This window comes from Elgaria multicarinata, chromosome 3 (assembly GCF_023053635.1).
Source record: "Elgaria multicarinata webbii isolate HBS135686 ecotype San Diego chromosome 3, rElgMul1.1.pri, whole genome shotgun sequence".
Classification (NCBI taxonomy): Eukaryota; Metazoa; Chordata; class Lepidosauria; order Squamata; family Anguidae; genus Elgaria; species Elgaria multicarinata.
This window is the reverse complement of record NC_086173.1, coordinates 5,135,453-5,151,190: the sequence shown is the minus strand read 5'-3', so window position 1 is coordinate 5,151,190 and position 15,738 is coordinate 5,135,453. Positions and strand designations below refer to the sequence as shown.

Genomic DNA, 15,738 nt, shown 5'->3' with positions numbered 1-15,738 from the left:
CCCCCTGCAAAGGCTCACCTGTTGACAGCAGCCCAGGTACGCTTAAGTCGGTAAATGGAGTTGGACTGCAGAGCAGAGAGGATGGCGTGCAGCGAGGAGAAATTCCGTAGGGCCCGGCATCGCTGGAGGGCATGGGTACCATTTTGGGAGGCAGGGGAAATGAGAAATATTTCAGTCAGCGGGGGCTGATTCTCAGCAAAGTTTGAATGCCGGTCCTTGGATACATTAAAGTTTCAATTGCAAAAAGGCAGAGTATTTTAAGCAAACGTTGACGGCAAGTTTTATTTGCTTTAATTGGTAAGCCAATTCCAACGCACACTCACCTGGGCAATGTTGATCCATTTCTCGAGCAGGTGTGCCCGCTGGGGAATGCGCAGGGTCAGGTCTCCAAGCACAGATGCGATCACACAGCTGGTGACGGCATTGAACTGGGCTACGGTGGCACGGACGCTAGGAGCCACGTGCTGGTTCTCTTTCTTGTCCCGTTGGGACCACACACAGCCCAGGCAGTGGAAGGGTTGCACTGCTCGAAAGAGGTCCTGGAGAAGGAAAACGAGAGAAAGGAAGAGGAGAGGGCCAGCCCAAAGACGCCCCAGCGCTTCCACTGCAGACGTAGGACACGAACCCGGGTTGCAGAGACCCTATGTGATCTCTCTGCTATTGGACTATGCTAGCTGGGGATAATGGGAGCTGTAGTCCCAGCATGTAAGCCAGTGTGGTGTACTGGTTAAGAGTGTTGGACTGGGACCCAGGCAATCTGAGTTCTAGTTCCCACCCATGAAGCTCATTGGGTGACTTTGGGCTAGTCACCAGCTCTCAGCCTAACCTCCCTCACAGGGTGGTTGTGGGGGATAAAAATAGAGTGGAGGAGGAGGAGGAAGATCATGTGAGGCTCCTTGGAGGAAAGTTGAAAGATAAATGAAACAAATAAATAAATGAACATATCTAGAGAGCACTTAGCTTGGGGAGCAGCTGATGTAAGGAATGACACAATTTGTGTTTGCTTTAGCCATTACACTTTAACTCCTAAGAGCTGGAAACAGACCCCAGATCTTCTCCACGCAATAGAATGGAACGGCCTTCCAGGAGAGATTCGCCAACTTAACAGTCTTCCAGAATTTAAGAAAGCCATAAAGACTGACCTCTTCCGGCAGGCCTATCCAGCTGAATTTTGAGATGCCTTTTTTAATGGTGTGCTGCTTTTAATGATGTGCTGGTTTTAAACGTTTTATGTATTTTATGGTGTTTATATTTGTGTTGTACCCCACCTCGATCCAGAGGGAGAGGCGGGTAACAAATTATTATTATTATTATTATTATTATTATTATTATTATTATTATTGCCGCTCTCTGCCAGTCTCTTCCCAAAGGTATTTCTCCCCCACCCCCCAACTCCTCCAGATCCTACTCACTGCATCCATCAGAGTCAGCTGTTCGGCCACTTCCTCAACAGAGAAGGACAGCAGGGCAGGTGTCTCCTCGCAGCCCCCAGGCCCACCTGCTTCTCCGACCACCTGCGACAGCCCCATCCTGGGGGGCTCTCCTCCTGCATGGCAACAAGGAGGCAAGGCCATTTGGCATGAGTGCGCGAGCCCAATCTGTAGCAAAAGCTGAGCCCAAAGACTGGGTATATGGAGGGACCTGCACCAGAAGGAGGTGTTGTGTGGCACCCAGACCAGCTGATCCAAGACAGTGGTGGGGAATCTCAGGCCCTGGAGTCAAATCCAGCCCTCCCAGGTGCACTTCTCCCTCCCTCCCTATTCTGAAAGGCTGAAATGCCTCTCCTAAAATGGGAGCCTTTACTTCTATCTGCCAGTGTCAACACACTGGTATTTTGGCTCCATCCCCTTTTGCCATGGAATGTATCCCACACCCCCTCCCACACCCACACCCAGAGCACCTCCAAAATTGAATTCGCCCCTCGGGCTCAAAGGGGTTACCCACCCCGTGCTAAGCGTAGGTGGACGAGATTTTGATTACTAGAATTTGGTGACAGGCTGTTAACATCACACCAGCGATATTAAGACATTTCAGGCTGGGACTATTCTAAGAGCTATGTTTCCCCAGGATCTCCTCCAACGTGATGGAGAATCCTGGGACAACTCTCAGATGGTGCCTGAGCTACGGATCACCTGGCGAGTGCCCCGAGCTGCATTGCAAAGGATTCTAGAACGTACCTCGGACCATGTGCTATTTCTTTGGTGCTCCTAAAAATATTGTTTCCCCAAGTGACTTCTTGGGTTGTTTGTACAACTGGGTCAATGCCTGGAAGGGTATCTCTGGCAGATTTCAAAATCTGTTGCAAGATCTGAAGCGGTCTATGCATCATTTCCCCGCACCCCCCACCCGAGTCCACAAATCGCACATAACCTAACATGGGCAGATAATCCTGGCCATGTACGATTGCAAGCTTTCACCTGTATCCACCCACAACAGGGTCCAAAGTTTACAAAATCTGACGATGGCAAACATCCTGACAGAAGTTTACAAAATCTAATGGAGCAACGTGTCCCAATGAAATTGGCAATGGTCCCTAGATGGGGATGCAAAATCCCAATGGGACAGAAGTTGTGGCAAAATTTGCAGCCTGCTGCCTTGATGACCCCCCCCCCCTTGCTTTTGCCAGTTTTGTACAACATGTGACGAAACAGGGTCTTCCTGACATAAAAAAATAGGCAATGGCATAGACACCACCTGTCCAAAGCACGTTCGTAGGCCAAGCAAAGTACTATGCTAGAAATCTATCCATCCATCTATCTGTCTACCTGTCTTACTACCTAAATCAAAGACAGGCTACTTAAGTGCCCTGCAGATGTCTTGGACTACAACTCCCACAATTCCTGGCCATTGGCCATGCTAGATAGGACTGATGGACACTGTAATCCAAAACATCTAAAGGGCATCAGATTGATTACTCCTGGCCTAAACCGTTGTGCCTTTCTGCTTCTGGTAGGGGAAAATACCTTTTAATTCTGTTATTATTCTCGAAATGGGTGACCTGCCTCCACCTTATTATTAAGCCTACCATGTTCTAGCAAATAAAGAGAGAAAGAAAGAAGAAGAAAGAAAGAACTATTCTACACATTATATAGTAAAATTCTGTGCCTTACTGAGGGGAGACATGATAAAGGTGTACGAAATTATGCATGGTATGGAGCCTGTGGCTAGGGAGACATTTTTCTCCCGCTCTCAAAATACTAGAATCCAAAGGGGTCATCCCATGAAACTGATTGATGGGAGATTCAGGACAAATAAAAGGAAGGACTTCTTCACACAGCGCAGAGTTAAATTATGGAACTCACTACCACAAGATGTAGTCATGGCTACCAACTTAGATTGCTTTAAAAGGGGGTTGGATAAATTCCTGGAGGCAAAGGCTGTCCATGGCTACTAGCCCTGATGGTTGTGTGCTATCTCCAGTATTCGAGGCAATAAGCCTGTGTTCACCAGTTGCTGGGGAACATGGGTGGGAGGATGCTATTTCACCATGTCCTGCTTGTTCATCCCTGGCCGATGGCTGGTTGGCCACTGTGTGAACAGAGTGCTGGACTAGATGGACCCTTGGTCTGTTCCAGCATCAGGGCACTTCTGATGTTCTTACTAATTCAAACATCAGGGAGGTGGCATATTTTTGAATGCATCCTAATGTAAAAAAACAACAACTCCTAGCACAGTGGTTCTCAACCTTCCTAATGCCGCGACCCTTTAATACAGTTCCTCATGTTGTGGTGACCCCCAACCATAAAATTATTTTCGTTCTTCTCTACACGATCCATTGTCATGGGATGGTTTGCTAATGAAAATAATACATAACAATAGCTTTAATAATACAAAAGATGATACATGACATAGTTCGGTCAATACAGTTTCCTAAGACCATCGGAAATATGTGTTTCCCGATGGTCTTAGGCGACCCCTGTGAAAGGGTCATTCGACCCCCAAAGGGGTCTCGACCCACAGGTTGAGAACCGCTGTCCTAGCACATCAATGAGACAGGTATAGCTCAATCCTCTCCCTAACGTCAAAATTTGTTACATGTACAGAGTTTTCTACATGGAGAAGCATTCAAAAATTGGACAACCCCCTTCCCCCGCCACACACATACACCTGCAGTCTGAAGTAGGTATGGCCCCAAATCCCTACACTTCATTTTGTGTAATGTGGAGAACGTTTTCAAAGGAGGTGAAAATTTGAGCTGGGCAAAGGCTCTGCTATGAAGGTTAAAATTTATTTATTTATTTATTATTTAGAATATTTATATACCGCTCCCCATTGAAAAATTTCGGAGCGGTGTACAATGTGAAATGAAAATAAAAACAGAATAAAAACAGTTAAAACAAAATTTAAAAGCCCTGTATTAGCACACGAATTACTCCTGGTGGCTAGTATAAACTCCTGGTGGCTAGTATAAACTCGTGGTGGCTAGTATAAACTCCTGGTGGCTAGTATAAACGGTTGCCTTTACCACCTGCAGCTACACAGCTATTAAGGCAGGGATGGGTACTGCACTCCTTCTTTGAGCTGAGTGGTCAGTGTGAAATCTGATGAAATAATCTAAGCTAACAACAACATCAACATCAACAGACAGACAGACAGACGGCTGACCCTCTCTGAACAGCCAGCTTTGTACCAAAGCATGCCACGTTAAAAGTATTCGAGCTCATTGGTTTGTTTGACGTAAGTGTATTCCAGTCCTCAAATCTGTGCTAGTTCAGAGGGTTCAAGGCCCTACTGCACCCAAACCCCATGAAGAAATGGGATTGGGTGCAGTAGGGCCAGGGCCGGTGCCAGACTATTTTGTGCCCTAGGCAGGTGAGCTGTTTTCACCCACTCCCACCCCCACCCCAGCGTACCTGGGCATGGGGTGCCAACTCGCCCGCCCTGCTGAAGCAAAGCCAGGATGCTGGGGTGGGGGGCGGCTTTGGAACGGCGCGCCCGGCCGGAAGCTGCTCTGGGAGAGCGACTTCCGGGCGCGCCGTTCTGAAGTCGCGCCCCCCCCCTCGTCCCCCACCACAGCGATCTGGCTTCGCTTCAGCGCCCACCCAGCCGAAGTGAAGCCAGGGCGCTGGAGTGGGGTGGGTGGGCGTGGCTTCACTTCGCTTCGGCTGGGTGGGCGCCAAGACACTGGGGCAGGCAGGTGGCTTCGGAACGGTGCGCCCGGAAGCTGCCCTCTCAGAGCCATTGTGGGAGAGCGGCTTCCAGGTGTGGCGTTCAGCGCCCCCTTTACCTTGGCGCTCTAGGCGGCCGCCTGAGTGGCCTCTATGGTAGCACCGGCCCTGAGTAGGGCCTTGAAACAAGCAAGGATCTTGGATACATGCAGACAACTGCTGCAGTTTGCATGGCGCTAGGGTGCAGAAGTCATAGGTGGACGGACAGGGGGTGGATGGGCCTGGGATGCAGCTGGGGGTAGACAAGCAATTGAGAAGGATTCTTGGGGATTCTTCTCACCCTCTGCCTCTGTCCTCTGTTCCTCCTTCTTTCCCTTGTGGGCCTGCAGCAGTTCCTCTGTCAAAGCACATACTGGGGAGTCCGGGGCAGACTGGTGCAGGACGTGCAAGGTTTTCTGCAGATTGGGGTGCTTGGGGAGCTCCCCAAAATCTTCAGGGTGATGCTGTAGCCAGAACTCCAACACATGTAGCACCGCCCTGCAGCCAGAAGAGAAATGCACCGCCCTCTCCCTTGACTCTCCCACATTGATGCTCCAACCCTCTGGGCTTCGCTTGTTCTGAATGAGTTACATCCTGCCCCTTTGTCTACCGCCAGGGTAAACCATCTACATCACCTCGCCAGACTGGGCTGCTTTTCCCACATCAAGGAAAGGAAAGGAACCTCTCATGCAAGCACAGAGTCATTACTGACTCTTGGAGGGACGCCAGCTTTCGCTGACGTTTTCTTGGCAGGCCTTATAGCGAGGTGGTTTGCCGTTGCCTTCCCCGGCCGTTATTACCTTTCCCCCAGCGGGGTGGTTTGCCGTTGTCTTCCCCGGCCATTATTACCTTTCCCCCAGCGGGGTGGTTTGCTGTTGCCTTCCCCAGTCGTTATTACCTTTCCCCCAGCTAACTGGGTACTCATATTACCGACCTCGGGAGGATGGAAGGCTGAGTCGACCCGAGCCGGCTGCCTGAACCCACATCAAACTTCAGTGCTTATCTGGCACCTGGGTGCATCCTGCATAGCCCAGCCCAGAAAAGTACTCAGATCCTCCTTTCCCAAGGCCATTTAGCATGAAGGGGCTTCCTAAACTTTTTTTTTTAAAAAAAGGAAATGAACAGCAAGGAAAATATCTTATTGGTACCCTGTGATGTATTTCCCAAAAATGGCCGCTATCAGAGACAGGATCCTGGGAAATTATTTTGAGTTCTTCCTACAAAGTAGGGGTGTGCTCCGCTCCATTACAGATCCCTGGATCTGAAGCGGAGCGGGCCAATCCGGACCTCCAAAGCCTGGTTCCGGAGTGGATCCGGGGAGGTCCAAATTGGCTCGAAGCGGTTCAGAACGGTTTGAAGCAGTAAGGCACTTACCTGGCTCTGTCGCGGTCTGGGTGCCGGCTTCAACTGTGGCCAAGGCTTCAGGACGGAAACAGGCTGCAGCCTGAGACCTGGGCCACAGTTGAAGCCACTGCCCAGACCACAACGGAGCCAGGTAAGTGGGGGGAGGGAGACTTACCTGGCTCCTCTGTCTGCCGCCGCTGCTGTGGTCCGTGAGGTGGTGGCCGGCAGAGCCGGGTAAGAAGGGAGGGGGGCTTATTCAGCCCCCATTTTGTCCCCCCTTCCCCACTTACCTGTCTCCACCATGGGGAAGGGGGGCAAAATGGGGGCTGAATAGCTATCCGGACCTCTGGATCTCACTCCAGTTCCGGAGCGGATCGTGTTAGGTTCGGATCGACCCGAACCGGTTCAGGTAGGGGGGCGCACAGCCCTACTACAAATGGGGCCCTTTGCAACGGCATGTGAATCCTGGGAGTTCTCCCAGTTTAGAATGGGAGCAACGGAAGCTGCTAAACGAGCCTTTGAAACTGTTTGGCCAGCCAACCAGATGGAATGCAGCCAGAGGTGGGCGGCACCAACAGTGAGGTATGGCAGGGCATAGATTTTCAAGCAAGCAAGTCTACACTGCCAATTTAAATGGGTTTTCTCATTCCCGCCTGCCAGAGGGTGCTCTGGGAACTGGAGTTCTGTGAGGGGGAGCTAGGGAATTCACAACACTCCTGCAATTTCCAGGGTGCTCAAATGTTTGTAGTGTAGCTGGGCCCATAGTATTGGATGCCAGAGGCCCGGCGGGACACGCTGTATGACTGAGCTCATAGGCCTGGCATGTCTTGGGACTAGCACTGCCTTCTGCTGGCTGCTGTTTCCCTGATCTACTTCCCTTCTCTTTACAGTCTAGAATGTCATTGATTTCTATGAAGGCACATGAAGCTGGAAGAACCTAACTCTGCGCATGCTCCTTGAGCTTGCCTTTAATAGAAGCAGTAAGGGCAAAAGATTCTCCACTTTCCTGCCCCTCCCACTCCCCTATCCTGGCCACCCTTGTCTCAGGAATCAAACCTTTCCTGGGTGCCTTAACCAGGAGTGCGCGTCCTCCGGCCTCCTTCCCAACCAACCTCTACCCGATGTCTCACCTGTCTGGTCCCAGCGGTGGCAGCAGGAGCAGCTCCAGAACCTGCATGGGGGTGGCAAAGGTCCGGTAGGTGGCCAGGAAGCTGGGGATGTAGTCCAGGTCCCCTTCTGCACTGGCTGATGCCAACCACCTCACCAGCTGGGGGAGCCTGGCAGCTCGCAACATACGCCTCTTGCAAGTGCGGTACTGCACAAAGGGACACGCTGGTGTGCCAGGTTCATCCTGCTGAGAAAGGGACAATGAGATGGTGGGGAAGGCACCTGCCAGTGACACGGGGCCGGGGTGTGTGTGTGTGTGTGGGCGACGTTCTCCAGTGGTTCTCTACTCCAGCAATAAATAGGGCTTCACACCTAAGAACGTGTGAAGAGCCGTGCTGAATCAAGCCAAAGGCCTACAGGTCCAGCATTGTCCCCCACAGCGGCCAGCCCGACGCCTCTGGGACTCGAAAGGAGATGAGTGTGCAATAACACCCTCCCACTCAGTCATACTGCCTCTGGAGGTAATCCGTGGCCATCGTGACCACCAGCCATTGATAGTCTCCTCCTCTAATTAACACTAAGGCAATATGAGCTCAACTTCCCTTCCCTTCAGTGGGACTTGCACAAAGTTTTTAAAATCTTCTTTCTAACATCAGACTAACTGCCTGATAGGAAAGGAACCTCTTGTGCAAGCACTTGAGTCATTGCTGGTTCCTAGAGGGACGCCTGCTTTCGCTGACGTTTTCTTGGCGGACTTTGAAGCGGGGTGGTTTGCCGTTGCCTTCCCCAGTCGCGGTGAGACTTGCACAAAGTTTTAAAAATCTTCTTTCTAACATCAGACTAACTGCCTGATAGGAAAGGAAAGGAACCTCTCATACAAGCACTTGAGTCATTGCTGACTCCTAGAGGGACACCTGCTTTCGCTGACGTTTTCTTGGCGGACTTTGTAGTGGGGTGGTTTGCGATTGCCTTCCCCACTCGCAGTGGGACTTGCACAAAGTTTTTAAAATCTTCTTTCTAACATCAAACTAACTGCCTGATAAGGGATCTCATTTTCATGGGGTTCATTTTGCCTTTGATACACATGCAATCATTTCCTTTTCTCTTTAAATGAAAATTCATCATTTCCCCCAATATCTTGGGGTTCCTGAACCTGAAGGGGTGGGTGGAAAGAGGAGAGCTCTTTTTCATGCCTGAATATGAACCAGAGAAGACCTTCATGACCACTATCCCTCAGCTGGTCAGTCATAAATCTGTTTAGCATGGAGTAAGGGTTCCGCTGTGTGGTGATGGTACATACCAGGGAACTGGATCTGTTGGCCACAGGTTCTTTCCGCACTCGCTGAAGGATGATGCTGTAGATGGCCCCATCTTCTACCTCTTCACCCCACTGCTGTAGAGGTGTCTAGGAAAGGCAGAGACAAAACCAGAGCAGAACTAAGACCAGGGCTTATGGCAGGGCTGAGGAGCCTGTGGCCCTCCAAATGTTGTTGGATAACAATTCCCATAATCCCTGACCATTGGCCATGATGGCTGGAGCAATGAGAGTTGGAGTCCAACAACATCTAGAAGACCACAGGTTCCTCAGCCCTGGCTTATGGGTTGCTAAAATGAGATGGTCTTTTCCACTTTTCTGTGTTTTCTGATGCTGCCTCCGTTTGAAAGGTACACATTCGGCGATAAGTGTTGTTCTCCCTCCCTTTGGAACATGCACAACATACCTGGGGGGCGACTATGAAAGAAACAAGAGCTGAAATGTAATTTCACATGAATTCAGCAATGTTTCAGAACGTTAGAATTTATTTGTTAGCACTGTCAAATTGAACGCATTAAAAAACAACTTCACTGTTGTTGGTTAACTTGCTTCATTCAATATGTTTACAACCCAATCCTCTGCATGTTTACTAGAAAGTTGAGTGAACAATTTTGCAATTGTTTATGGCAGATTAAGATACAGGATGTCTGAGAATGAGGAAAATAATGAAGCAGAGGCTGGCTACGTCTTTCCAGGCCTGTGGAGTCGGCACATAAAACCTCCGACTCCGACTCCTTTATTCATGGCACCTCCGACTCCAACTCCTTTAATTATATATTGATATAGGAAATAAATTTCCTATATATTTCCTACATCGACTGCAAGCACACAACTTTTTAGAATTAGATTAGATTGTAAGCCTATGCGGCAGAGTCTTGCTATTTACTGTTTTACTCTGTACAGCACCATGTACATTGATGGTGCTATATAAATAAATAAATAAATAAATAATAATAATAATAATAATAATAATAATAATAATAATAATAATAGAACCCTAACCTGTTAAAGCCCGGGTCTAAAGGCTATAGCTAAGACATTCTGGTTTTTTAATTTTATTTATTAAAGAAGCCCAAAAATGAAAACAATGAGGTTATATTTTTTATTTATTTATTTAATTGCATTTATATCGCCCCATAGCCGAACTTTTCTGGACGGTTTATCAAAAGATAGAGTATAAAGTAATAGGATAGAAAAGAAAGAAACTATAAAAGAAAATTAGGAACAACTTTCTCTACTAGTTCAAAAATCTAAAGTATATACTCTGATATCAAAGTCAAAACTACAAAAAAGTTAAAAAAAACCAATTGAACACCTAAAACAACTTAACAAATGACCATTTTAAAAGAAATGAACTCAGTTAGGTACATAAGTAACATAAACCTTTTTCGAGATTAAAGTATCGTTTGACTATAAAATTCAAGTGAATATACATTTAATAAAATAAACATTATATTGTAGAAGATTGAAGACTAACATATTGCTCTTAGAAACAGAATTGCTTCTGCCAAATCCTCCCTCATAGAAGCCCTTAAATCTGATTTGACTATTTTCAGTGCCAAAAACAGTCTTTCAACACCGACTTGGGTGGGTGGCATTGCTGTTACAGTTATAGCTGCATCACTAATAACCGCTGGATAAACTATAGTCAGGTTTTCAGGAACATATCGCAACTCTAAATACAATTTAAATTTATTAGGAGTCGGACCGACTCCGACTCCAGTAACCCAAGAATTTCTTCCGACTCCACAACTCCGACTCCACAGCCCTGCTTCTTTCCTTTTCTTTGATGGAGTTTCAAGCTAGCAGTTTAAACAGTAACACTTCTTAGAAAGATTGTTTGCAATTCTAATTAAGGGTTAAAGGTGACATTTCAGGGGGCTGAAGGTCTTTTGTTGAAGCTCAGTGTGTTTTACAAGTTGAACCTATGCAGCCAAAAGCAACTGCCTTTGGTTTAAATAAGGTTTACTACCAGGATTGCACAGGAATGCCCAGGATTGCAGTCATGCCCCATAACCTTAATTATGAGATTTTATTAATAGTAGTTTTTAATCAGACTGTTAGTGGGGTTTTTTTTTTAGTTTAAATAATATCTTTACACCACTGCTGTTTATTACTTTGGTTTTATACTGTAGTATTAAATGTTACATGTTTTTCTCAAATAAGTGAAAAGCAGGATACGTGTGTGTGTGACAAATGGATTCTCCTTGCGGTCTATCACAAAGGTTATGAAGCTTCCACTTATGTCAAGGAAAGCTTCACCCACTTAATTTGTGCACGTCGTGGTGCTATTTAGAAACACATGAAAAGGAAGTCTACTGAAGTCCTGCTGCTGCTACTATTGTCAGTACACAAGACAAGTGTTTTGTTTTTGTATAGGAAGTGCCTATCGTGCAGTTTTTCCTTCCTGCCCGGGCATGAAATGTGGACATGGAATAGGATCAAGGAGTTCCATCCTGCCCCCACTGCCTGCCACCGAATTTCCCTCCACAAAAATTGGGGTGAAGTACAAAACTGATTCCGGGCGCAGGAGTTCCGGGTGCCTGGTTTCTGAACCCCAATTCAGTTGTTCCTCTGTGACCTTCCTTGACATTTCCTCCTGAGCTGAGCCACCAGACCGGTCTAGCAAGAGGGTGGAAATGTAACACCACCACCATCTACTTATTGCCCTGTGCCAGGCACCGGACTGAAGGCGAAGCTAAACCCAGCTCCTTCCACCAGCTAGACAGGGCATGTGTGTGTGTGCTTGCGCATATCAGACAACCCAGGCACAAAAGGTGTATCTTTGCTTTTTTAAAACACCAACCCACCTCTATGTTTTTCTAAACTGGAAACACGTTATTATTCTAATAGGAAAATAAATACATTGAAAATGGTGGCTCTACCAACTTTATTGGTGCACGTGACGGTTAACTAGCTTTAGGAATTTTCATGATGCCACAACATTCGCATTTTAATGTATCCCTGAGTGGAAAACTTGCAATCCTGTTCTCAAATATTAGAACTCAATTTGTAAAGTCCCAAATGTGCCCCCATTATATTAACTTATGAGCTATTTCTCTCCTTACCCCCTTTCCGTTTTTTTCTTCATAATGTAATTTTTCTACACACACACACACACACACACACACACACATGTGTTTGTAATTTCCTATTCTATATTATTTATATATTAAATGCCTGGCCTATCTCCTGTACAGGCAGGGCACTGTGGAAAACTGTATGTGTGTGAGAGAGAAAGTGCAGGGTGAGGAATGAAGAGAAGTTCAGAGCCAGGAAATTAGAAGCCCAAGGCCGTTTCTACACCTGCCTTTTTCCCAGGGATCATCCCTGTGCATGTAAATGACACACAGGAGATCCCAGGAGTAGGCAGAGACGATCCCTCCATTTTCCTGGGATAATCCTTAGGTGTAGAAAGGGCCCCAGTCTCTGCCTTTAGTTTGCTCAATCTGGCACCGTTCAGATGTTTTTGACTACAACTCCCAGCATTCCTGACCATTGACCATGCTGGCTGGGGCTGATGGGAGTTCAACTCCAACCATCTGGAGGGCACCAGGCGTGGGAAGGCTGCTCAACACTGTCCCGTTTCTCAAATCACAGCACACCATGTCCAACCCCTTAAAACCGGATATGAAACCCAGGGGAGCAACATCTGTCCTCCTCATCCTCAACAAGAGCGTCTCCATCCAACGCCTTCTTTTCCCTGTGCTTTTCAGGACGGGGGCGAGGGGAGAGGGCGTGCGGAGCAGGGGGGGGGCTTGGCGAGAGGCTGCCAGCCTTTGCTCGGAGACTTGACCGCACAGCTCTCTTCATGTCTACTCAGAAGTAAGCCCCATGGCGTTCAACAGTACTCCTCTCAAGTAGGTGCGAACTGGGAGTGCAGCTTTAGGGTCTTTCTCCTCTCCATCAGCAGGGCCGGTGCTACCATTAAGCCCACTAAGGCAACGGCCTAGGGCGCCAAGCTAAGAGGGGCGCCGGCGCAGTGCAGCACTCAGCCAAAGTCCGAGAGGGGGGAGAAGAAGCAAGAAGAAGCAAGCAGCAGGAGGTAGAGAAGAAGAAAGAGAAGAAGCGAGTAAGGTAAGACTGAGGTGTGTGTGTGTGTGTGGGAGAGAGAGAGAGAGAGAGAGAATGTATGGGTGAATGGGGTGCACGGGGTCTTTGAGTGAATGCATGTGTTCATGCCTGTGTTTGTTTGGAGTGAGTGATGCTGAGTGTGTGTGTGTGTGCACGCGCGTGTGTGAGTTGGGGGGGGATCATTTAGAGGTGATAGTCCTATTAAATAATGCAGTTTAGACCCAGAGACGTTCCTTTCCAATTCGTTTGCTATAATTGGCATGACATATATTTTGTAACAATAGGTGATAATTGTTCATCCTTCTTAAAACCCTTTTAAATAATTAACAGGGTTGCTATCATCATCAGCAGCAGCAGCATTATCCATCTCTCTTTTCTTGGTTGTGGTAGTTTTTCACGATGGGCTTTGCCAAGCTGTGCTGTCTTTGACTGATTCAGAAATGTCCTGACTATTGAACATGTTTTAAGTAGGACTGCTTTCCGGATGTTGGCGTGCATGTATTTTGGTAGGCCTAATTTCTGAAGGTATTTGTTTGTTTCTCTCTCTCTGAATGTAAGCAAACTGTTCCGTTAACATGACGGGTTGGTTACGCCAAATTACCTTAAACAGTACAAGTCAAAGGCTTGAATGTTGTGTTGCCAGTGGCGGAGGTATACTTTTTACCGAGTGCCCTTTAGTTCAAAATGATTTGTGTGCCAAAGTATTTTCTTCTGTATTTGCGAAAGATAATCAAAATGTGATTATTACTTATTCTTGCACTTTGAAATAAATTTAGCAGTTTTGAGTTTTGTGCTTCTTATTTTTTCTACAAAACATCTGTTCTTAAAAATCAAAGATGGCATTTTTGGGGTGTGGGTGTAGGTGTGGGTGAAAGTAGCTCACCTTGCCTAGGGCGCAAAATAGTCTGGCACCGGCCCTGTTCAGCCCCAACTTTAGAGCGCAGTGATACACACGACCACCTTTTTACCCTGGGTCCTTTTAAAAGGGCTTGTTGCCACAGTCCCTGGCTCGGCAACCCCCGGTCCTTGCGCTGGTGGCCGGCCAGGGCCGGTGCTACCATAGAGGCCACTCAGGCGGCCGCCTAGAGCCCCAAGCTAAGAAGGGCGCCGGGCGCAGTGCAGCACTCACGCGCGTTGGCTGTGAGCTGGGCCTGGGCGGGCGAGATGGCGCCCCGCGCCTGCCCAGCTGAAGTGAAGCCAGGGACGCTGGGGTTCGGACTTCTGGAATGCTCCCGGAAGAGAGAGAGAGAGAAATAGAGAGAATGTATGGGTGAATGCATGGGATCTTTGAGTGAATGCGTGTGCTTGTTTGGAGTGAGTGATGCTGAGTGTGTGTGTGTGTGCGCGCGTGTGTGTGAGTTGGGGGGGATGATTTGGAGGTGATATTCCTATTCAATCATGCATTGATTGGAAAGGAACCCATAGACGTTCCTTTCCAATTTGTTTGCTATAATTGGCATCACGTATTTCTTGCACTTTAAAATAAATTTAGCAGTTTGAAGTTTTGTGCTTCTTGTTTTTTCCAGGAAACATCTGTTTTTAAAAATCAAAGTTGGCATTTTTGGGTGTGTGTGTGTGTGTGTGTGTGTGTGTGTGTGTGTGTGTGTAAGTAGCTCACCTTGCCTAGGGCGCAAAATAGTCTGGCTCCGACCCTGTGGCCGGCGGATCGTTCCCGTCGCTGCTTTTTCAACCGCTCTGATTGATGGAAGGCAGATAAGGCAGCCAGCGGCCGGGAAAGGAACGCGTCGCGAATGACCTTGGGCAGGATCCGCGGGCGGCTCCGGAGCGTGTCGGAGTCAAGCACGAGAGGAAAGCGGCAGCTGGTCGGGGAGAGAAGCAGCACCGGCCGAAATTCCCTCTACACGCGCGGCTCTTAACAGCGGTTCTACCGGGTAGTAGACAACGTTAGTCCTCCTTAGAGGAGACCCACTTAAATGAATGGGACTTAACGAACGTCCTATGCATTTCAATGGGTCTACTCGAAGTGGGACCGACGTTGGCTATTATTACTGCTTTCTGCTTGGATCTGGCAAGCCCCGCGCCCCCGCGCCGTACCATTGCAATCTCCGCTTTGCCCATCCTCTTCCTCCTCCTCCGCCTCTACCTCCGGTCTCCTCTCTCGGCAGCAGCCTCTGCCGGTTCCTTCTTGGGCCTCGCATCGGGGGTAATGTGGGCGCCAGCAGGCTGGCGCTGGCCGGTTGGTGGGAGGGAAGGACGGAGGGAGGGAGGGAGGGCCTGACCCTCCTCCTGCCCTGGCTGGGCACTTTTTCATCCAGCCCTCCGGCTCCACAACAGCAGAGGACGGCGTCGCGCCAATCACCCCAGCCAGGGCTGGGCAGCCTTAGGGTCGCCGGGGAAGGCGGAGAAGGAAGAGCATCGCTGGACCAGCCCCTCGGAAGCCCTTAGGGGAGAGGGGAGGAAGACGACCTTTCCTGCTGCGCCGGATCAGAGACCCCCCCCCTTGTTATTTTTAATAGTACACTTTATTTAAAAGAGAGCATTCGACCACTGGCTCACGAATAGCCTTTTCGCCCTCCTCCACCTGTCACAAACCCCACTTTTGGGGGTGGGGGGTGGGGGTTGCCAGTGAAAGTTGTGGGGGGGGGGGTCCGATTTCGGCGGGGCTGTGAATCCATTCTGAGTTTCAGCCAGAACCAGCTAGAGCTCTAAAGCAATTATCCAAGGTAGTTAAACAAGTTGGGGGGTGGGATGGGGGGTGGAGGGGTTCAGCAACGGATTTTATTTATTACA

General features: G+C 48.5%; 1 protein-coding gene across 5 annotated transcripts in view; it reads right to left on the bottom strand.

Annotated features, from left to right (window-relative positions):
- RGL3 (ral guanine nucleotide dissociation stimulator like 3) overlaps positions 1 to 15,169 on the bottom strand; it is a 35,427-nt gene extending 20,258 nt beyond the window's left edge. For 3 of the 5 annotated variants that reach the window (XM_063119139.1, XM_063119141.1, XM_063119142.1), the window contains exons 1-7: positions 15,043 to 15,169; positions 8,899 to 9,003; positions 7,622 to 7,845; positions 5,449 to 5,645; positions 1,413 to 1,546; positions 324 to 539; positions 19 to 122 (exon numbers count right to left, since the gene is read on the bottom strand). In XM_063119139.1, the coding sequence (XP_062975209.1) occupies positions 19 to 122; positions 324 to 539; positions 1,413 to 1,546; positions 5,449 to 5,645; positions 7,622 to 7,845; positions 8,899 to 9,003; positions 15,043 to 15,066 (1,004 nt within the window). In that variant the 5' untranslated portion in view covers positions 15,067 to 15,169. The remainder of the gene's footprint in view (positions 1 to 18; positions 123 to 323; positions 540 to 1,412; positions 1,547 to 5,448; positions 5,646 to 7,621; positions 7,846 to 8,898; positions 9,004 to 15,042) is intronic. The other 2 variants (XM_063119140.1, XM_063119144.1) reach the window with 1 other exon arrangement.
- Positions 15,170 to 15,738: the final 569 nt, after the last annotated feature.